The 23193-nt window shown below is 45.0% G+C and overlaps 1 protein-coding gene across 1 annotated transcript; it reads left to right on the top strand.

Moving 5' to 3' along the window:
• The first annotated feature begins 328 nt into the window (after window positions 1-328).
• Window positions 329-1630, top strand: LOC120838083 (piggyBac transposable element-derived protein 3-like). The gene has a single exon (XM_040207856.1). The coding sequence runs from the start codon at window positions 329-331 to the stop codon at window positions 1628-1630; it is 1302 nt and encodes a 433-aa protein (XP_040063790.1).
• Window positions 1631-23193: the final 21563 nt, after the last annotated feature.

Below are 23193 nucleotides of genomic sequence, written 5' to 3'. Positions count from 1 at the left end.
CTTCAAGGCAAGGAGTAGAAGCTTGGAAGTAGAAGAATCCCTCTCGGAAGACGAAGCCGAATTGCCAAAGAACGCCGCCTCGTCGAAACAAGGTGACAAGTACAAATGGAGAAAGACAAGTTTCGACCACGACTTCCGAGCTCCAGAACCGCAGTTTGAGCTTGCACCGGAAGATCTCACTCCACTGCAGTATTTTCAGATGTATTTTGGCGATGAGTTCATTGAGAAGGTGGTTTACGAGACAAATCTGTATTCCACTCAACAGACAGGATGCTCAATCAACACGAACGTTGCAGAGTTAAGGTCCTTCATCGGAATTCTTCTTATGATGGGCGTCATCGGGATGCCTTCGTTTGAAGACTACTGGGCCAATCAAACAAGATGTGACAAGATCGCCAATGTGATGCCTGTAAAACGGTTCAAGAAGCTCCGAAGGTTCATCCATTTTATTGATAACCTCCAGCCAGTTGAAACTGACAGAGCCTACAAGATAAAACCTGTGCTTGAGCACATTCGGAGCAAATGCAAGGCCACAGAGAGCGAAAATCTCTTCTCCATTGATGAGATGATGATCCCGTACAAGGGTAAAAAGGCGGGGAACCTAAGGCAGTACCTCCCCAAAAAACCTAAGAAGTGGGGCTTCAAACTGTTTGTACGTGCGGGTGTTTCTGGGATGGTTCATGACTTCATTCTGTACACCGGCGCAACAACATTCGAAGGTATCAGACTTGCAGAAGAGGATGAGGTGCTTGGTCTCGGCGCAAAGGTTGTGTTGCACTTGTGCGAGAGCATTTCTCGTCCAAATGAGAGCATCGTCTACTTTGATAATTTCTTCACCTCGCTGGAACTGATCTCACGACTGAAAGAAAGGTATTCTTTGCACAGTCTCGGCACCATTCGAAGCAACAGGCTTCGAGGCTGCTCCCTAAAGGATGACAAGTCACTGCTGAAGGAGGGAAGAGGCAGCTTTGACTACAAAGTAGACAATGTGGCAGGACTTGCAGTCGTGAAATGGGCTGACAACAAGACTGTAATACTTGCAAGCTCTTGTGTCTCACAAGACCCAGTGGAAACAGCGAACAGGTTTGACAAGAAGGAGCGTCAAAAGATTCCAGTTTCTTGCCCACAAATTGTGAAACAGTACAACATTCACATGGGCGGTGTTGACCTTGCAGACATGTACGCAGCGCTTTATCGCACCCCATTCCGCACAAAGCGATGGTACTTAGGCATCTTCAGCCAGCTTCTCGATATATCCGTGAACAACGCTTGGCTACTACACCGACGACAGTCAAACCTCACTGGCGTGAAGGCAATGCGACTGAAACAATTTCGACTAGCTGTTTCAGACGCTTTGATGCATGCAAGCCCCCCGAAAAGAGGGAGACCTTCTTCCACCCTCGATGAAGAACCTGCGGCGCAGCGCCCAAGAATGCAGACCACGGCAGCACCTGTCACCGATGTCCGCTACGACGGTGTGGGTCACCTACCAACACTGGAAGGCAAAGGTCGCTGCAGGTACTGCCCAAGCGGCCAAACATCAATTGCCTGTGAAAAGTGCAAAGTTAGGCTTTGCATAGTGACGGGAAAGTCCCCAAGAAACTGCTTCAGGTTGTACCACAAGAAGTAATTATTGTTTCAAATATTCAACATTTTGTTATCCCCTAACGGGCAGTGTGCACTGGGAGATACATGTTCTATCTCTTAAATGTGAAATAAAATGCCACAAAAAATAATGTTTTGGTGCTTGAATTGGTTTCTTAAGGAAATACTGATTGTAATATAATTTTAGTTCCATTTTTGAATGACTGCCCGAATAAGGGTTTTAAATTCTCCAGCTGTGTAAGCTAAATGAACTTTCTCTACTTCTGTAAAACAGAGCCGTTATCATTTCGCTATCGGCATGTTATTGTTGATATTACATATAACCTCGAAGGAATATCAATAGATAATGTATCAATCGTAATATATCTTGGCGTGTTTCTTGATAGTGGTTTAACTTTTAAAAAACATATTTTTTTTGTGGGCAATGGCAATAAAATGTTACGAAGAGTATCTCGATTAACGAAAAATTTTAGGAGCCCCCATTCTTGTATTTGTATTTTCAATTCTTTAGTAAGGTCACGACTTGAATTTGCGTTTGTCACATGAAACTCGATATCGAAAACGCAGGCTATGAAGTTTAAAACTGCTCAGAAATTGTTATTCGCATTGCATATACTAGATGCTTCCAGCTCCGCTTTTATTATAACCAAATACATACAGAAATAATTTTACTTCCACTTTTGTCTACCAGAAGAACTGCTGATGCCAGTGTTTCTGCATAAACTTATAAATGGGGCAATTAATTCTGCGCAGTTTCGTGGTAAAGTCAATTTTCACGTTCTTATACGTAAAACCAGAATTTTATTTAGCTTTTATGTCGCTCGCTCTGTAACATTTCACTACTTTCTTGGATCCCATTACTGTTTAATGCCACCGCTCCATTTCACCTCCACATTTCGTAATCAATTACTTTGTACCGCAGCCACTTGAATTAGAACTTATCTGCCTCAAATGTGTTCTATTTTTTAGGTAAATGGTCAGGTAGAATGATAGGGACAAAACACAGACAGGGAGAAACAGAGAAACACACACCGCTGACTATCAACTCAGGTTTTGTACTTCTCCTTTATCACTTTGACCCAAAGATTCACACCTAATGTAAGGCCAATAAATCACCCTAATTTCTTAAATTACACTACTCAATTAAAGTTCGAAATCAAAATGACATAAATTAAATTAAATGATTAAATTTGGTCAGTAACACCTCCCAGGCCCAACCCACAAACCACCACCGACATATACCCCGTTTGTTCCCTTTCAAAATGCCGTGCCACACTGCAAAAAGTGCATTTTTCTTTTACTGACCGTGATGGTGGCATGCTCAACGCAGTCATCGGCACTTTCCTCAATGGCAAGGATCTCGAAAATCTCGCGCGCAAAGGCATTTTTGGGGGTCAACTCAGTTCATCCCAAGGTACTTCATCCCAGAACACTCCATCCCAGGCACTTTATACCAAAGGTGTTTCATCCCATTACTAGAGGGGTGCGAATATTAATATTTTCGAATACGAATCGAATACGAATAGTTCGCTTCGAATATCGAATCGAATATCGAATAGTCGAAGGCAGTTGCATTTATTCAGAGAATGTTTATTTTCACATGTGGGAACTGCAGTTAAGTTTTTTTGTTTTTTTTTCTTTTGAATGACAGAGCTGCAATTGGTTTTTCTTCATGACAATTTGTAATCTTGACGAGAATAAAATAATACAAAACGAAAAAAAACACGAAAATTTTAGTTCTAGGGAAGATTACAAGTTCTCATGCAGAAAAATCAACTGCTGCACATTGTCAGGTAGGAGGCGCTCCCTTCGAGCGGAAACTACACCTCCAGCCACTAAAAAAACTCTCTCACTCGGCACTGAAGTGGCAAGTATTGCCAGGTATTTGTTGCAAAGGTTCGGCAGACTCGGATTTTTTAAAAAGGAACTGACACCCCAAAGATTGTATTTCTTTTATTGTTTAAAACGATGCAATTATCAGTCACAGACACGCATTTTTGGCGTTTGATTTTCCCGCCTCTCGCCTCCTCACTTCTTTTGATTCGTGACGTCAAGAATCATGAAATTTAGAAGCTTTGTAAGCGACATTTCTATAACATTTAATAACGGCAATCGTAAAACATGTTTTTTAACGCAATTGCGAACGCACTACGGCCCTTCTTTTTGAAATACCAAAAAATCGGAGTCCGTTGTGATGCCGTCTCCTGGATTTGTATCCCCGCACGGAAAACAGGCGATACCGCTCAAAACCGGTCCGCCGGCGCTTGCTCCTTTCCTCCTCGCTTTGGGTCGCCATGGTAACAGCAGGGAGTCCTGAAAGAAAGTGGACTCTTAGGACTCCGCAATATTTGACGTCAACGCACCGGCGCGGGTCGCGCAGGAACTTCGAATGCAGCATTCGGAAATTGTTTTTTACTTCACAAATACTGAACTCTCAAATTTCGAATTTGGAGGGTAATGTCCTTTCATTGTTTTCAATCGTTGCGGATAATAAAAAAAAAATATATAATTTTGATGTGTCAGGGCCCCTTTAAGCACCCGACAGTTCGCCATTACTCACACGGATCACTCACTCTCTCTCTCTCTCTTTAGCACTGCCTCCCTCCGCATACGCTACAACTTCCCATTCTGAAGCTGAAAGCACTTCGCTTTCCATTGCACTTTTGGCTAAGAGGTCAAATGCTTGCCAAACATTTGCCGACGGCGTAGAGCCTTGCTCTTGTGACTGTGTTGCAGCTTCCGGCTGGGTTTCTTCAGTAGCATCACATGAGGCTAGCTCTTGCAGCACCAGAACTTTAAGCCATAATAGTTCTTCCTTTTCGGCTTTAAAAACGGTCGACTTGAAGCGTGGGTTCAAGAACATAGCAAGGCATGCTTCCTTGTCCTCCTCATACAGAGTGAACCTTGCCTTGATGGATCTTATCTGTTCTGTGGGAAATTCTGAAGCCCCAGCACTGTTACCTAGACTGTGGAGCATAACAAAAATTATAGGAATTTGGGAAGACAAAGACGGATACTTCTCAGCACTGGCACTAACAGTGGCATCATACAATGGCTTCAATGCTTGTACATATTCAGAAGCATCTTTCCACTCGGATGAACCAAGTCCACCGGTGTCACAGTCCGAGGTAGCAAGCTCCACAGTGACTGCTTCTTTGAGTTTCAGAAGGCGAGACAACATCAGATACTGGCTATTCCATCTCGTCTACACGTCTTGCAACAGACATAGTCCGTCCTTTCCCCTCTCCTTTTGGCACTCCCCAAGCCTTTCCTCAGTTGATGAACTGTGCTTCTAATGTTCCACAATGTGCCTCACGTTCTTGCACAGGTGATCAATGGCCGGCGAACGGAATCTCGCGTCATTAATACCCAGTCGAAGCATATGCGCGAAGCACGCTCTTTCAGTCCTCGGAAGTTTCTCGATGTTGCGCCCGTTATACGTTACGATGAACTTAGCACATTCATTAGGGAGTTTTCGTAGACCGCGCTGCCTCCTCCGCTAAGCGTTCCGCAACGAAGAAGTTGATACTGCGCCTGCGCGACGATAGCCTTGACTGTGGAGTTCCCGCTATCGTAGCGGGTTGCGGAGGGCCTTGCGGGACGGCAAAAACAATCTACGAAAACTCCCTATTGACTATCTTCCAGTCACGGCACATTTCGTCCAGAATAGTTGCGACGTTCACAGCACTGTGACAGGCAACCATGTCTCGAGTGTTCAATGTGAACCCCGTCATCATGAATTTTGGAGGGAGAAGATGGTAGGTGAAGCTCACGTAACTTTCTTTAGCGCGCAAAGTCCACGTGTCGCTTGCGAAGGCCACAGCGGTAGCGCCGCCTTCAAAGGCACTGTTGAGCTCTGCTTTCACCTTCTGTCGGGTGTCGTCATACATCCGTGTCACAAGCATGCGCGAGAGTGTAAAGCATCCCGCCTTACACGCACTCTCGCGCGTGTAAGGCGATAGTTGGGAAGGGCTTCTGACAGAAGTTGTTTGAACTCGCGGTCTTCCACAATGCTGTAAGGCTGTAAATCTAGCGCCGCCATGGCGGCCCCCTTGTTATTTAACGCCCACATCCTCTTTTCAGGCAGGGGCTCCGGCGCGCGAAGTCCGTCTGCGTCGGTTGACCTTTTCCTGGCGCACCAGTGGTAATCCCACAATACTCTTTCAACAACGCAGGATGCACTCTGAGATGGTTGACAAGGGGCGTTGTCGTACCTGCGGGCGTTTTAAGCGTTTACTCGCATGCCGTACATTGAGCCATTGATGCTGTCACCCTCGCAAAATATTTCCAAATAGCACTCCTCTCTCTTCGTTTTGCTGCTGTTTCCCGCTCGTTCCTCCGCTTCGCAGACGGTTCCACGCAATCACCTTCATCCGCCATAACACGGGTGGGCAAACGCAAAGGTCATCACAGTTTAAAAAGTCAGGAGTCACAATGGGAACAGAAACTCGCAGATTACCACTACCGACACCGATTCCACCAGTCTAGGTTGAAGCCACCATGCACCTGTGTCGCTGTCGATGGGCCTTGCTTACCAAAACTGAAACAGAAAGCAAAACCTACAATTGCAAATACATTCTCGAATATTCGATTAATTTCGAATATTCGTGTTACGACGAATATTCGAAAAATACCAAAGGCTTTGTTTACGAATCGAATACGAATATTGAATGTATAATATTCGATTCGTTTTCGAAATTTGGAATATTCGCCTACCCCTACCCATTACGTTTCATACCGCGATGTTTCATCCCACGAACATACCACTCCAGGATATTTCATACTTCGGAGTGGCTCTGCCACACTTCATCCCCGGATGCGTCATCCCAGGAATGTTCATCCCTGTACCAGGCTACCTTGTTGGGCTGGTTGGTTGAACGACATAATCAGAAACAGAGCAAAAGGGACAGGACACAAAGTAGAAGACGGACACAGGACATACGCTAACAACCAAAGGTTTACTAGAACTTCCACGCGCACAGTTGCCCGCGAAAGCACAAGCTCTTCTTTCTCTTTCAAAAGAGATAAATGCAAATAAAAAAAGAAACAGCGGCACTAGAAGGACGTAGAAAAACGGGTGACCAGAATAAATACTAAAAAATATTAAAATTCTGACAGCGGCATAAGAAAACAATAAGATCATGCGCTGCGTACACTCCACCTTCGCACCACGTGCACACTGCGTTCAGGACACACATTAGACCTTTACAGCTCGCATGTACAGTATACTAAGGGCGGTCACAATTGAAAAATTGTAATTCCTTGTTTGTCAGATGCACTGACGCGACACTAATACAGTGACCTGGTCCACAGGCAAGTATACGCGCCGCTTCCATGATTTCTCTTTCCAACTTGCCCCTTATGCGTCCCACCCCTTTTGTGTTGTCCAACGCAGGAGAACACCCACAATCCCTGCAGTGTATAGGTAGATGGGAACCGTGACCACTGCCGAGCGAGGCCGCGTGCTCACGCAGCCTATCGTTCAAACAGCGACCAGTCTGTCCCAAGTAGTCTCTACCACAGCTGAGAGGGATCTCGTAGACGACTTCCTTAGCACAAGGCACAAACTGCTTGGCATGCCTCGTGTCACAGAGGCCGTTCTTAGGTTTGGTCCCGCTTGACATTGCGCAGAGTATAGATAGTTTGCAGGGAGCCGGGAAGACAACGTCAACGTTGAATTTTTCTTCTACACGTTTTAGATTGTGAGATATCCTGTGAACGTAGGGTAGCACTTCGAGCTTCTTTGGCCTTTTCCTAGTTTCCGTGTCAGGACTTTTCACCTTCTTAAGCAGCGATTCGGCCACTCCTCTCATCAGAAAAGGAGGAAAACTCGAAAGTTCAAGGCGATTTAGCTGAAGGTCAAAGCTTTCGCGTACGGCATGGGAACAGGACTTTAGTAAAGCCGAGCGGAGGCATAGGTTGGCGATACCCCTTTTGACTAATTTAGAGTGCGGCGAGTCGAATGGTAATATTGCCTTTTTGGTTCGCGGCGAGTACATCCAACAGATGTAGTCGGAACCATTGAAGGTCAAACGTAAATCCAAGAACTGCAATGCACCGTCCGCCGGCAACTCGATCGTGAAACGTAATTGGCTCGAGCACCCTTCAAAAACTTGTCGGACAGACTATGCCACAGAGTCCAGGCGAGTTTGAGGGGGTACGCTAACGAAAACGACAAAGTCATCCACATATATCTACAGATCTTGACAACAGAGACGTCAGTTAAAGCCTGTGAAACAGTGCAGTCAAACTTAGCAGGATAGATTTCGTACAGTAACGGTGCAACACTGGACCCGATACAAATCCCGCGTCTCTGCAAATAAACGTTGTCTTTATAACAGACGAGGGTGGAGTTTGGGTAGCAGGTAAGCACCTCCAAAAAGGAGTCAGTGTGTACTCCACACGTGTTCTGGAATGCAACAGTACCCGATGCTTCAATCAGTTCACTGTCGGTGACCAAGAGTTCATCGTGTGGTACGGAGTAAAAAAGTTCTTCCACGTCCACAGAGAACGCGTTGTTTTCTCGGTGAGGTTTCTTTCTTTATTAGCATTTATCTATTTTGAAAGAGAAAGAACAGCTTGTACTTGCGGGGGCCGCTGTGCGCCCATGGAAGTTATTGTAAACCTTTGGTTGTTAGTCATCGTATGTCCTGTGTACTTGTTCTACTTTGTGTCCTGTCCCTTATGCGCTGTTTCTCAAAATGTTCATCCCGGTAACTTCATACCAAAGTCATTTCATCCCAAGATGTTTCATCCCAAGTCGTTCCATGACAGTGACATGAAATACCAGGGCATTTGATATCAGAATATTTTGGGGCACCCACGAGTTGCTGAGCTCGAGCAAGAAGAAATCTTAGACTATTCTTTGCGCACCATCGAAGTCGTAGTGTTTGTGTAAAATAGGTCGCATTTCGCCGGCTGAAGCACTGAAATGAACATATTAGGGTGTGCGTAGCAGTGCCCACAAACAACTTGGTACTAGACTTCAGCGAAAGTCGGCCCGGTCCACTTAGAGCCTTTCTTCTCTTTTTGTATTCTTCCCTCTCATTCATTCACTTACTTTAACCCCTATTTGCAGTGCTGCTGTAATGGTCAGATTTACTTCTTATAAAAGTTGCATACCGCAACAAACCGCAATACTGGGTATTGATGTCACTTGAAAGCCGGCGGAAAGGTATTGTTCCAAGACAACATTCACCAGAAATATGATAATTTAAAACGTTTATTTTACAATAACCCATCCATAAGAGCAAAACCTTAACAAAAGGCCAAAATTCGGGCTAATACGCTCTTCAGAGCACACAATTCTGGCTAATACACTCAAGATTCGCTAAGTACATAGCACGAGCACGCATTGGAAAAGCTGTCTGCGTCTGTGTTGTTATGGTCATCCAGGATCCGGCATAGACGCTTGTCAGACTGCTCCCACTCCTTCTTCGCGTTTAGCGGTGGCTCATGACCCACGTCCAGCTGAATGGCCATCGCGTTTACATGGACTTCTACGGAGAGAAGCGCATCCAACAACTTGAATAGTGTAGGATGGGATGCACCGATAGAATTTTAAAATACCCGGTGCCAGCTTTCAACGCTATTGTTGGTCCTGGGAAGGCTGACCTCTTTCAAGCGCTTGCAATTCCACATGGATATTGGGAACCTTGGGTCCTTTTATGGTCGACCGACCCAGGTATTCTCAAAGTAGTCTAGGAACTCTTGGTGTTGTTTCGTGCGTTCAAACAAGTCCAGCAGCTGTCTTGGGAGCATGCGATATCTATCGCAGATGTCGAAAACTTCGCAGAAGCACAGTGCGATGAATTTCTTCAGGATGAGGTGGTAGCTGGAATCATCAATGAATCGCACGTGCATGCCGAGCTCTTGAATTCGGCGCCAGATGCTTTGCGCGAAATGAAGTAACCATCCATGCACCTCGACGTCAGGAATGCATTCCCGAAAAGCATTCTCTTTAGTCTTTTTGAAGCCCATCTCTAATGTATGCACCTGTCGTGGGCTTGAAGTGGCATCGTCAATAGCGTCAGGTAGCGTGCGCTTTGCTCTTTTGTACGTCGCTTCGCGCTTCTTTGGCAAGAGGCAGTAAACAAGGGGAAGCACCCAGCCTTAGTAGAGGCCATGAACAACCCAAAGCTGGTAAAACATCTCTCGAGCTACTTTAAATCTGCCGTCACGCAACCACGTTCCGCAGGTGTTTAAGCGGCACACGTCCGTGTTACAGGCGGAAATTATTAGTCGTTCCGAAATACTTCATGTGACGCTGTTCTCGTTATGCGCACGTGTTCAGGTGCAATTATGTCTTCGATTCGATGGGAAACTTGAGCACCGCCATGGGCTTCGCGTCGAACTATGTTCACTTTCCTTTCCAGTGATGACAGCCTGGGGAGCTTCGCGATAGTCGCCGGTCTTGCCCCTTGTAGGCAGGCGGCCACGACGTTTGGAGGGGTGTCGTGGGAACGCTTGGCTGCAGTCATAATCTTATCTTGTAAATGCGCCGCAGCGACATTTTCTAGACTCGGTAAATGGCAAGTGTGGCCTTGTGTCAAAGTGGTCGTCTCACCTGCAGTAACAGCTGGTCCCCGGCAACCCTCCTGGAATTTCTCGCATTTCCATGCCGTCTTCCCGTCGTTGGTCTTGTGCTTGGTGTACATGTAACCTTCGACACACAGCTTCGACGATCCTCAAAGAGAAGCCACAAAGGTGGCCATGTTCTATAAATAAACTCGATGACAATCAAAAGCCGGGCGACAGGACTGTTTGACTGATGGAAGCTCGATGCCAAGTGCAGGACGGTCTTACGTGGCGCGGGTGACAATAGAAGAAAGACGAAGTGCATATGTCGGTTTCGCGCGTGAAAAAACGATCTTATAACTGCCTCTTCTAGGCAGAAGACTTTGTGGTATAAAATATCCAGGTATGAAATGTCCTTGGTATGAAGCATCTTGGGATGAGACGTCTCGGGATAGAACGTTTCTGGTATGAAGTGTCCGGGATAAACAGTCCTGGAATGAAATGACCTGGGATGAAGTGAGTGGTACCTTAATCGGCTGAACCGTATGGACTATTCTAGTAACAAATGTAGTGGTATGGATTGTCCATGAGATGAACTGTCTTAGGGTGAAACATCCTGGGATGAAATGACTTTGGTATGATGTGTCTGGGATGAACTGTCCTGGCATGAAGTGTGGTAGAGCCGTATTTTTGTGTCTTCTAATAATGGAAACGCTGCTAAAACTTGGTCTGCACCCGCACGTGCGGCAATGGGCTGCAAGGTGCCCAGGCCCCGTGCCCTACACCGACGCCGCGTGCTGCCTGACTATGTCATTAATCCAGCGCCCCGTCTGCCCAATGTAGCAGCTCCCGCATGGCATTGAAATCTTGTGTAAAACACCGGTCTGGCACAAGGCGCACTTGCTCCTGTGCGCAGTGTTGCAGGTTGGCTGGCGGTTCTTGGCCTGATTTACCCTGCGGCAAATAGAGTTCCTTCTGTTTGGTGGCGAGCACACAACCCTGACACTCTGTCGTGCAGCGATATTTTGAGTCGGTCAGTGACACCGCGGATGTAGGGGACTACCGCGAAGTTCTCTCGTGGAGTCTGTCTATCTTTCTCGGTACATGGTCATCCTCTTGGAAATTTTCTGCATATCGTCTCACAGACTGCTCCAACAAGGACATCTGGATGCCCAGAATCACGAAGCCAGGCCATTTGTTTCTGAAACCTAGCGTCAGCTTGATGGTTGCATGACTTTCGCAGCGCCGATACGAGTGCCGTGTTGGCAACACCTCGTTTGACGGTTTACGAATGGCAAGATGCAAACGGAAGAAAACCTTTACTTGAACGAGGTTCGTACCTCCAGCACACATGTCGATCATTAAACTCAAGTTCGAGTTCCAGGAACTTCCTCACGGGCAGTTCGTGAGTGAAGAGCAGGTCGGGGCAACATTCTTGGAATGTTTTCATAATTGTGCTCCTCCATCCGTTCTCTTCACTCTCTATGTCTCTGCTGCGCAGGATGGGGAAACCGTCCACGTACCTAAAGATGGCCTTGACTCTAGCATCGTTCAGTGTGGATTGGATGTGCCTACCACACGCCGACAAGAACAGATCGCATAGATGTGGCGCCACGTCAAAACCAATGCAGATGCCACTTTTTTGAACGTACTCTAGACCTTCATACGAGATCATGGTGGCCGTTAAATATATCCCGAGCAGTTCCAAGAAGGCGTATATGCTAATCCACGCCGTGTTCCCCGATGGTCTTGCGAAAAATTGGCATGAGGCTGGTGTGGGGAATAGAATAGTACATATCCTGGATGTCGATTGAAAATCCAGATACTACCTGGGATCTATTTTTCTCAAAATAGGCAATAAGCTCTTCTTAGTTGGGAATTCTGTACGGCCCTACTGAAAAAAAAAACCACTTGGCGCCTGTATGAAAATAAACGGGTCCATACCGGTAACAGTTTAGCCATACCGCTCACCAGTTTGTCAAAGGGGTCGCCCGTATGGCTCAAAGGGGTCGCCGTATGAGCCATAATGGTCACCTATTTGGGCAAACAGGTCACTTCTTCGGCAAACGGGTCACTCTTCTGGGCAAATGGGCGACCCGTTTAGGCAAAATTGTCGCACGTTTGCTCAAACCGGTGACCATGTTACACAGACGGGTGATCGGTGACCGGCGTACTGTACCGGTTTAATCAAACGGTTCTCGGGAGCCCGTTTGATATTGAACGTACAGACCGGCGGCGTGGGCACGCCTGTTTCAGCCGTGGCAGCCAATGTTTCCGGAAGGCTGGGAGCGCCGGTTCATCGATTTCAGATCGTCCGGGTACTGCAAGTAACTATATTTATATTTTAACTGCGCTGATGTTCGCTTATACTGCAACTAAAACTAACACTTTTTTTTACATAAAGTTCTTGAGCCGTTATTTTTGACAGAATTAAAAAAACTTTGCCCATCTTTGTTGCCTCAATTTACTTATTCAGCTCGAATCTCTCTCGAAGAAGAGGCGACCGCATGAGGAATGTACTTCTAGAGTCCGTTTCACTTCATTTCAAGACACAGCAAAGGTAGCGCGCGAACACGCGGCTGCAAGAACATCGAGCATTGCGAGAGCACGCTCGCCGTTGCAGCAGTCTAACAAGCTCGCGCTGAGTACTTCGTTCGCTCAGGCGCAAGCCGAGCTTCTTTCCGCCGCCATTTCCTGCGTTCGAGCTTGCTGAAATGAGTGCGCGCGCGCGCCTGCTTTCCGAGGCTGCAAAAAGCACGTCTCACTGGAATGCCTGTGGAGAGGGTTCGGAGCTGTCTTGGTGTCCTCCGCACTCACCGCACCCCCTCTTTCCTCTCTTGTCACCTCTGTCACGTGACATGCAGCAGCGCGCGAGCTACACGCTGATACGCATCAAGGTCCGGAAGGGCGCGCCTTGCAGCTGCTTTTTCTTTGTCTGCTTGTTGTCAGTTGCAGCTTGAACTTCGCTCGTCCTACCTGCTCAATTTATCGCCTAACAATGCGGTCTTATTGGATGTCTCTCGACGATGCATTGGATGTGCACCAAAGCTCTCAGTGTTCGAAAAGTCCTACGTGTATATCGGCAACGAGCGATTCTTCAAAGAAGTCAGGAAATCTTGCGGTTTGGTTGGGTTCGGCTAATGACAGCTTGTGCGCCGCATCGTGTTGAAACTTCCATGGAGCCGTTCCCTCTCGTTTGTGTTGGTGTGGTTGTCCTGCTTTGACCGCGTCGACATATATCACGATTTACATTTTTCAAGTCCGCTATTATTATGATAAGTGCACTGCAATCTACTTGTTGGCGACGATTGACCGTTCTTCTATGCGTACTCTTCCAGATTATCTATAGAATTATGCAGCGCCTATTCACGCGGCAGCCAGGAGAATAATTTCCCCGAAAGTCTGCCTCTATAATCTAGAATTACCTCGGTTCTTGTTTGCTTTGCAATCTTGTCAGTTGTATAAAAGCTTAAAGTGGTTCTCACATTTCACTGATCGCTTGCACGTTTGTACTTGTCTACAGAAGAGGTAATAAACTTCGAGGAGAATTGAAAACAATCGTTTGTGTCTGTTTTTTTGTCCATTTGCAAGCACCTACGCGAGCGCATTTCTTCTACGTGTTTTCTCCGTGTTACAAATACGTTTATGAGTTTCGGGACGTCTTAAATAACTTTAAGATAACCAACCTCTCAGACGATACCCATTTAGGGCTAGTGCATAATTTGCCAATTCGAATGGCACGTTCACACGTGTGGTCACGTGCCAGGTCGAACGAGCACCCGTATCATACGGCACCCGTCTCAAACGGGCGCCTGTATTAAACGGGCATCCGTATCAAGCGGGTACCGTTTCGAACGGGAACCGTTCGAAACGGTACCGTTTCAAACGGGTACCCGTATCCTATAATCACGTTTGATTCAAACCGATCGACAAATTTGCCACCCGTTTGAATCAAACGGGTCGACCAGTTTGCCACCCGTTTGAACTTCAAATGTTTTTTTTTTCAGTAGGGGGATCATCGCAATGCACATGGGACGAGTGCTTTGCACGATAGGTTCACACATGAGCTTGCCAGGTTTTCCTCTCGGAGACAATGGCGCGAAACGGTACCTCTACCTTATGTGTTTTCGCCGAGAAGAAAACGTCAAGGTGTCCGCCCGTCAAGGTGTCCGCCCAGGCTGGTTAGGTTGTGATCTTTAAGCAGCCGCTTAACGGCAAGCTTGGTTTTTTGGCTTCGTCTCCCATCAACCTGGATACAGTTTTTTTTTTTTTTGCTACGGCAGCAGTGGCCTTCTCTCCGTAGGTCCCAGCATCAAGGTCTACGAAACCACATTCTGGAGATCACACATAGCGGGAAATCTTTACTTCGTATTTCTTGTAACGCGCAACCAAAGCCCAAGCCTGGAGGTGCCGGGCACCTTTCGCTCGCGAAGCACTTAATGCCTTCCGTGATAATTTGTGATTTCTGCTCTTCGTGAGCTCGAAACGAAATGGTGCGAACAAGGGCAACCTTGTCTACGTCTCTAGCTGTCGTGGTACAGCATACTTAGGTCCCCGTTCGAGAATGGATGTTGTTCTTTTTGTGAGAGATGGATATCACCAAGAGTCTGGAGCGGCCACCGTTTGGTGTGTTCTCTTTTCTGCAGTGCCAGATGTTGCTTCCTAGAATTTCCAAGAGGATCACCAAATACCGAGCGAGATAGACAGACTCCACGAAAGAACTTTACGGTAGTCCCCTACATCCACGGCGACACCCAGAGACTCAGAAAGATCACTACACGACAAAGCGTCAGGGGTGTATGGTCGGCACCGAACAGAGGGATCTCTATGAGCCGCAGGGTAAATCAGGCCAAAAACCGCCAGTCAAAATGCAACACTGCGCACAGGACTAAAGACGCCATGTGCCAGACCGGTGTTGTGTTCAAGATTCCATTGTCATGCGGCAGCTGCTAGATTGGGCAGACGGGACGCTGCATTAATGAGAGAGTGAGGGAGCACGCGGCGCCGGTGCAGGGCGCGGGGGCTGGGCAACTTGGAGCCCATTGCCGCAGGTGCGGGTGCAGGCCAAGTTTTTGCAGCGTTTCGGTTATTAGAAAACACAGAAATGCCTTTGCGTGCGAGATTTTCGAGGCCCTTGCCATTGAGGAAAGCGCCGATGACTGCGTGAGCATGCCCTCCATCACGGTCAGCAAAAGGCGGGTTTTGTAGTGTGACACGGCATCCTGAAAGGGAAATGTAGGCGGTGGTTTGTGGGTTGGGTCAGGGAGGTGTTAGTGACCAAATTGAATAATTTAAATTAATTTAACTTAATTTATATTAATTTATTTTAATTTCGAACTTTAATTTAAGACTGCAATGTAAAAAATTAGGGTGATTTATTGGCATTACTTTAGGTGTGAGTATTTTGATCAATGTGATAAAGAAAAAGTATAAAGTCTCAGTTGGTAGTCAGCGGTGTGTATGTCTCTGTTTCTACCTGTCTGTGTTTTCACCCTATCATTCTACCTGACCATTTACCTAAGATTATGTACTAACTAGCTCAAGTTCAGACTGTTATTTTATTGTTTGCTTAATAAACGTTTCTTTTTTTTTTTTGCTTCTCGACCAAAGTGTATCATAGTGAAGGCCATTTTGGTTGTTTTCGGGCGCGTAAGTAAAGAATATTATTATTTTTATAAGCTATGAAGCAACATGAGTTGAATGTTGTTCGACCTGGAATTGAACGTCTAAATTGATATGATATTTTGAGACCCAATCGGCCAATCATGCCTAATATTTATTTTTGACCATTTACATTGGCGTATATTCAACGTTGTACACGTTCCTCAAAGGAAAAAAAAAGTGGAAAACAGCTCGTTTTTTGTTTCTTCTGAAGAACGATCTCATTCCCTTTACAGTTAAAAAAAAATGAACGTATCGTTACATCTACGTTACATTTGCATTTTACTGATTACCATATTTAGTTATATCAAGCAATATTCATGTTTGTGGTGGGCGAGTCAGACGAGCCGGATGTACTGTTACCACACATTGCACGAACGTTTACATCAACCACACAGGTTTCAATCTTGCAAAGTTCCTTGTTTCTAACTTAACGACGGTTGATTCTCAATGCTGCTGTCCTCAAGACAAGCAAGTGAAGATGGGGGTAGGGCTTTTTAGATGGTTAGTCTTAAAAACTACAAGTCCTTCTTCGTAAAGGTTGGATTCTTTTTTTCAGTTTGATGGTGAGAACAAGGGGAGAAGAAATAAAGTTTGATGTTTGGTTATCTTTCATGTGATCAATGTTCGGGATATAAGGGTGCATTCGACGTCTGGTAATCTGTAGTTTTGTTGTAACTGTAGGTCTCTTCGGAGAAGTTAAGTGAAGGCTGTAGTTGGCCGTAGATGTCTGGGTGAATAAGGGTTCGTGGAAGCAAAGAAAGTAGCTGTTTTTGAAACGTCTCTCTTGCTATGTCGTTTCCACCCAACTAAAAATTAGCTTTTTGTACCGCAGCCTCGGGCACTGAAAAAACGAATTATGTCCGCTTGCTCTCCTGCACTCAATGTTACTAAGGAGGCCCTCACAAAATAAACGCTAAAATAAGTAACTAAAACGTTAACGAGATCCTGCTCTTCGTAAAGTTACTGTTTTTATACTTTTAGAAATTGCCTCTTGGGCATAAAAATCAATTGCCCCACTGGACGACAAAAAGGAACCCCATTTTGTTTTCCGTTCCAGTGAAAATGTAACTGGAGTTCTCGTTCCAGTTCCACCGACGCAAAATGGAACGGCGACGTTTCTTCCTTCCTCCTAAAAGGAAAGCGTTCCAGGAACGCCGTTCCTTGAAACGCTGCTTCGCACAGCACCAAGCATTTCTTTTTCAAGTCTTATGTAAAAAAAAAAACCTCTTGCAAACCTTAACTATAACCTGTAAAATATAATTTTCAGTGCAATTTGTGTAAATAAATTGATAATTGCAATCTTCAGACACTCGAGAAAGTTAGAAATAACCGAAAAAGGCGCGTAAAACCAAGGAAAATAATTTTATATATTTAAATAATTAATATTAATGACATAAAAAAATCTGAAGTATCATGGCGGAAGTTAAGGCTATTAATAAGTTTTATTTATGACTTTTTATTCTGGAAGTAATTATTGTTAATATTCCTGAAGTAAAAAAAAAAGAAAACTGGTATGAAAAACGCCTCAAATATATATATTTCTTAATATCTTGAGACGTATTTTATGCCCCCTCCTATTCTAAACAAAGCATTCGAATACAGGCCTTCAAACTTGCCTAATTTTATACTTATTATTTTTTCCAGTTATGTATCTGGAGTATATGAGAAATTTATGAGCCTAAAAACCATATAATAGCATCGATTCGTATAATAGGAAGATGAAACCGGCGAAGCGTGTTTTAGATTGTTTGATACCTATTTAGCCTGTATATTCGAACTTGCTTTAGCCTGTGGTGAGTGTCCTGCAAAAGTGCAAAACGATGAATAAAGGTTTTACATAAAGATGCACATGGTAACTTTGATAACATCAAAACAGTCGATCCAATTTTTATACTTGATGTATATTCAAGACCGCTTGAAAAACTTGTTGATATAGAATTTATTTCGCTTCTTCATAAACAAATTTCGTACATACATTCCCATTTGGATTTGGAATAAATAATTCGATAGAATTAGCTTTAAATATTAATAATAATAAGATTATTTAGTTTTTGTTCGCAAAACAACGATGATGTCTTCACTTTGTTAAACATGAGGTGGATTCAAACACAAGGCAGGAAAAATAAAAGCAAATTTACGATAAATATGAAAAAGAAGAATAAGATCTGAACAAGCACAGAAGTCATAAGGTAGTACCAAGCCTTCAAACTTCCTTCCGAAAAATATTGAAAACGCAAAATATATCGATACTTGCATTGTCCAAGCGATTAAAGAGGGATTGCATGCGGGTGAAAGGCACTGAAAAGTCACCACAACAGCACAAAACGCAAACTGACTTCTAGTTGAACTAAAAGAATCTGATATCACCTAAAAGCAAACCACTAACTATAACTCCGTTTACTATCTTATAAAAGAAAATTAAGTTATGCCCGGCTTTCCTATTTGATAAGGACCCCAGAGAATCTTTGCCAAGAAAATTAGTCAAATAAATTCGGCACTACAATATGCGATAATATGGTTAACTTTACCAAACGCTTTCGTCACTTCAAAATATATGCAATTAACTCGTATCTTGTTCAAAACAACGGGGGCAGAGTGGTTTAATAAAGAACACAAATCAGTTTCAACCACCCGTTCCTTTAGAAGCCCATGCATACATGCCACGAAATCACAACAAAATAAAAAAATAAAAGATTGGTTATGCATAACCCGCGTGAAATTGTTTTTTTCTGAAAACCACACAACAATTCAATATGACAAAAGATTTTAGTGATAGAAGGATCCCTCTATATTAAAAAAGACAGAACGACCGCTTTCTTCTATCGCGATGGAAAAACACCGGATCCAAGAGACAGGTCAAAAATCTGTACCAGTATGGATATAAACAATTTACTCCAACCTTTAACAATAAAACTTAGAATGCAATCAGGACCTGTAGATTATTTTGCTTTGAGATGCGTTATAGCATATGTGATTGCTCCGCTATCTTCTCTTATACTTGACAGAACATATTTTCAGCTCATTTCCACATCCTGATGCCGAACAGTTTGCTGACCGGCTGATGAACAGCTACTGAAATAACCGGCAAAATATCCGCAACCACTGAAAGAGAAGAAATAGCTCTCATTCTGATCTAGTTGGTTACGCAAGCAAATACCGTATATAGCAATGCGCGTGGGCTTTCTTGCAAACCGCCAAAAGTTTTTCGGGCTTCGACTCAAGCTGCGCTGCACGTGATCAATATAAAAAGTTTGTCCCGTGCGTAAAGTATTTTAGTCAGATCCCTGAATATTCTAAATGGGATGTAGAATAAAGCAAAACCAGTTCGCTTAGCTAACCTATGGCATATTGAAGACCGACAATTATGCTGCGACACAAATATATCAACGGCATTCTTTTATACCTGCAGTAAACGTCTACGTTGCTAACTCAGTGTCTGTCGTTGCCAGAAGCGGACTCCAGTCAAAAGATTTTATGTATGTGTACATGCAGAAGATATCACCCTTGTTATAGCAGTAATTACTAAACAAACAAGCTGCAGACCTTAGCGTTAGGGAGAACAGAACTACACAGGGCGAGTGAATATATCCATCTGAACAAAGGGACTTAAAACAGAAGTTAAGGAGTCAACTGGAACCTTAGATAGGACAAGGTCAAGGACATTTCTTGCATTACTTTCAATTTTGTTTATTTGGTCTTGTTCGCAGGAGTCCATAAGCAATAATAACCAAATTACTTTTGTTGTTGTGGGTTTGTTGCAATTTATGAGTCTTAAAGACCAATACTAACCAGGATGATTAAAATATTCCTTAATTTAAAATTTGTTCATGTTAAAATCAATACTACTTTGAAGCATATCAAAAAGTTCTATAGAAAAGAATTTGTCAAAAACTGGTGGAAAACTGTTGTTTCCGACAAGTTAAACGAAACCCTCGCTTGCTTTAATTTTTATCCAAACGTATTCATAATAAGATTGCATGTCGACAGGACGGTGTGTCACGAGAGGCGACTCAGCAGCGATCGAGACGCCACCACCAAGTTTCTGACCAGTGGACTGGTAATCACTTTCCGGCGGTACACCCTAAAATTAGGAGTAAAATTGTTTGCATCAGGCATGCCGTTCGCAGCCATGTTGGCTAAGGCAAAAAAAATGATTTCTAACTAGATTGGGCACGCACTCATGAGTCTTGGTTCGCAGGCCCCACATGTTTTTGTAAAACTAAGTATTCGTTATTGCAATCTTCGTTTGTTACCGCTTCTTCGTGAATAAGTTTATTGCCAAGGCAACCAAAAAACTGGTGAAAAATGTTGTCCTCGAGCCAGAATTCAGGTTTGGTTAGTGCTGCAATAACCGCTTCGTCACAAGCTAAATGAAACATTGAGTACGATAGAAATCTACAGGGTGCGGCCGTAAAAACTTTCACATTTGGCATGCCTAGCAAAAATCGAATTTCAAACATGCACACCTAAAATCCTAAAATTGGGCACACGAACACCGCTTATTCCAAAGTTTTTCGCCCATTTCTTTCAGACGTCAACACGCGAGTAGTGAATTATTAGAAAGATTACGAAATGGCAGATATGCATTTCCTATGACCTATACCCGCCCGTTCGCCGTCTGAAATCTGATTCGCGACGCCGCTCCCAGGTGGCGCACTGAATGTAAAAACGCGGGAAACGCCGCTTCAAAGGCTGGCGTCAGGCCAGAGAATCGCGATGAAAAGTGATTTTAACGACATATATGAATGATTGTTGAAATTACCTCTTTCAAGTCAAGTTTTGACGGAGCCTCATGCAAGCAAGAAGACACCATGATGTGACGAGATCGGTTATAAACAGACTGGAATAGCAAGAGGTTTTGCTACCGTTGCAGACAAGTTCGTTATGAATGATCATTTTATTCTGATTTTTACAGGGCCGCTTTAACTCATAAAGCAATTTCTTTTTCATACAGCTTGGGTATATTAACACACATGTCGCAAGACCGATTTTTTTTTTTTTGTTAGGAAAAAACAGCGCTAGAGTCATTTTGGCGGGCCGGTGATAAAATGGCTTGTATTTAAGAGAGATAGTCGTCTTTTTGCTGGTTTCCCATTGGCACCTCTATCAGCAGCCTGTACTTTGCTCTCCGCGTGCCGCAAGCAGCAAGAGACAAAGGTAAGAGGGAAACTAATAGTTTAAATTCCGTCAGGAAGTGGAAATTTTGCGTTCATTCAATTGTTTATTCTTGAAAAATACATATTTCTGATTCACAGCGATTTGAAATAATGTTGATGCTGCAGCGGCCCTTTAAACGACTAGGGTTCGGTCGATTCAATGCGCCCGCCGTTCACAGACACGCAAAGCCGAAGTCGAGCTTCGTACGCCAGGAAAGCCCTTTCGCGCATCCCGTCGTCGATCTTGAGGAACGCGCCCTCAATTTTTTCTCTCAGCTCTTCCACGCCGGGGATCCTCTTCTTGTAGACAAGTCCTTTTATAAATCCACATACGAAAAAGTCGCAGATATTTAAATTGGGAGATCGTGGAGGCCAGTCAATATAATCTGATCCCCGACCTATCCACCGCCGAGGGAACGGGTTATTGGGCCATGCCCTCACACTCTTTGCGTAATTGGGAGCCGCCCCATCCTGCATGAATATACAGTTTTCTTTTGTCATGTGGTACCTTTCAAGCTCAGGGAGCATTTCCGTTTTCACCATGTCCAAGTACGCACCTGCGTTAACGGTGCTATCGAAAAAAAGGGGCCCACTATGCGTTCACGCCAAATCCCACTCCACACTATCCCATCGGTGAATGGAAATGCCTTTCGTCCATGGCATGAGGGTTATCGCGAGGCCAAATCCTACTGATCTGGCGGTTCACATGTCCATCAAGGTGAAAGTTTGCTTCGTCACTAAATAAAAAAAAAATTGCAGGTGCCCCGGGTTGCTCTTAATTCGCAACAACTCCGCCTTCCAAAAAGCTAAACGTCGGATGTTGTCGCCGTCGTGCAGGGCTTGGACAACTTGCATCCTGTACGGGCGGAAATTATTTTTCCGCAAAATCCGTCGTATGCCTTTCTCCGAAATTCCAAACAACCTAGCTGCTCGTCTTGTTGACAATTGCAGGTCGCCCTAGATGACAACAAGCACCGCTTCAATGAGCTCCTCATTTTTCAGCAGGCTCTTACGTTAACTCACTGGATTATTCTTTTTAACGTCTCCGCTCGGAAAACGATCCGCTCAAGTCAAAACTGTCGGGCGTGAAGGCCGGCGTATATGAAATGCAGAGCGAAATTTTCGTTGTGCTGTGGCCACCGAGTTCCGCTCCACGTACCAGTTCACTGCCTGGGCACACTCATTTGCCGAGTATTGTGGCATGGCAGGGCGGCAAGGAAAATATTTTGATAATAACTGCAGCAGATAGTGCAACGAAAACAATAAATAGGAGCAATCAAGAGGCCTCAGCAGTAGCGCTCTTGTTTCCATAGTGGAGCTTTCACCGGGAACGGACCCGTCAACAGGTAAGCAGACGACAAAGGAAGGCACGCGTTCGTCTGCTTTGGAATACATTTTTATCAAACGAGAGCGTCCGCCACTTTCTAAATTTAACGTGAAATGGCATAGTCGTTTATATATTTCTTTAAAATCACTTTTCATCACGATTATATTGCCCGACGCCATCCTTTCGTGCGGCGTTTCCCGCGCTTTTGCGTTCAGTGCGCCACCTGGGAGCGGCGTTGCGAACAAGATTGCAGGCGGCGAACGGGCGGGTATAGGCAATACCACCTAGAACACAAGGCCTGCGCGTTTCCTCCTCTAAACTTCATCGCTAGTAGATCCCCTCAGCGCCCCCTAGCTAGCCCGGATGAGCAACATCGTCTGCTACATCGTCTGCTCCATCGCCTGCTTCAGTGGTTTGTGTAACAGATAATGAAAGAGATGCTCACGCCGAGTGTCTCTTGCAAATAGCATACGATGAAGTTAGACGTTCACGTGGAGCGTCAAATGCATGAGCGAAATTGCCTTACTGCTGCGCGAAGTGCTGAAAAGCCCTTCGTTGGACGCTGGACGCTGACACTGGACGCCATTTTCGAGGGCGCTGTTTAAACCTCGGGTAGCTGCTTCGAAGCGTTCTACCGCAGAACGAGCGCGCGCGCTAGAAATGCGCGTCTCAAAGCCAGGAGCGCGTGCTAGCTCGCGCTCCTGGCCGAGGGAGCGTTCGCGTGCACGCCGCAAATGCACTGGAAGCTCGCTATCAGCTCGCGCTCAGCAGTCACGCACACAGCTGCGGCCGCAAGTGAATGCGACGTAGTTGCGACGCGGCCCCTACTCTCGTCAAGCTTCGGGGTGTTTGCCGCTTGGGGCGGGTCGGGGATCTACTAACGAAACGTCATGCGCAGGCCTTGTCTTCTAGGTGGTATTGGTA

Source organism: Ixodes scapularis, unplaced genomic scaffold (genome assembly GCF_016920785.2).
Source record: "Ixodes scapularis isolate PalLabHiFi unplaced genomic scaffold, ASM1692078v2 PGA_scaffold5__190_contigs__length_132052651, whole genome shotgun sequence".
NCBI lineage: Eukaryota > Metazoa > Arthropoda > Arachnida > Ixodida > Ixodidae > Ixodes > Ixodes scapularis.
The sequence above is the reverse complement of the archived record's forward strand: the minus strand, read 5'-3'. Positions and strand labels throughout refer to the sequence as shown.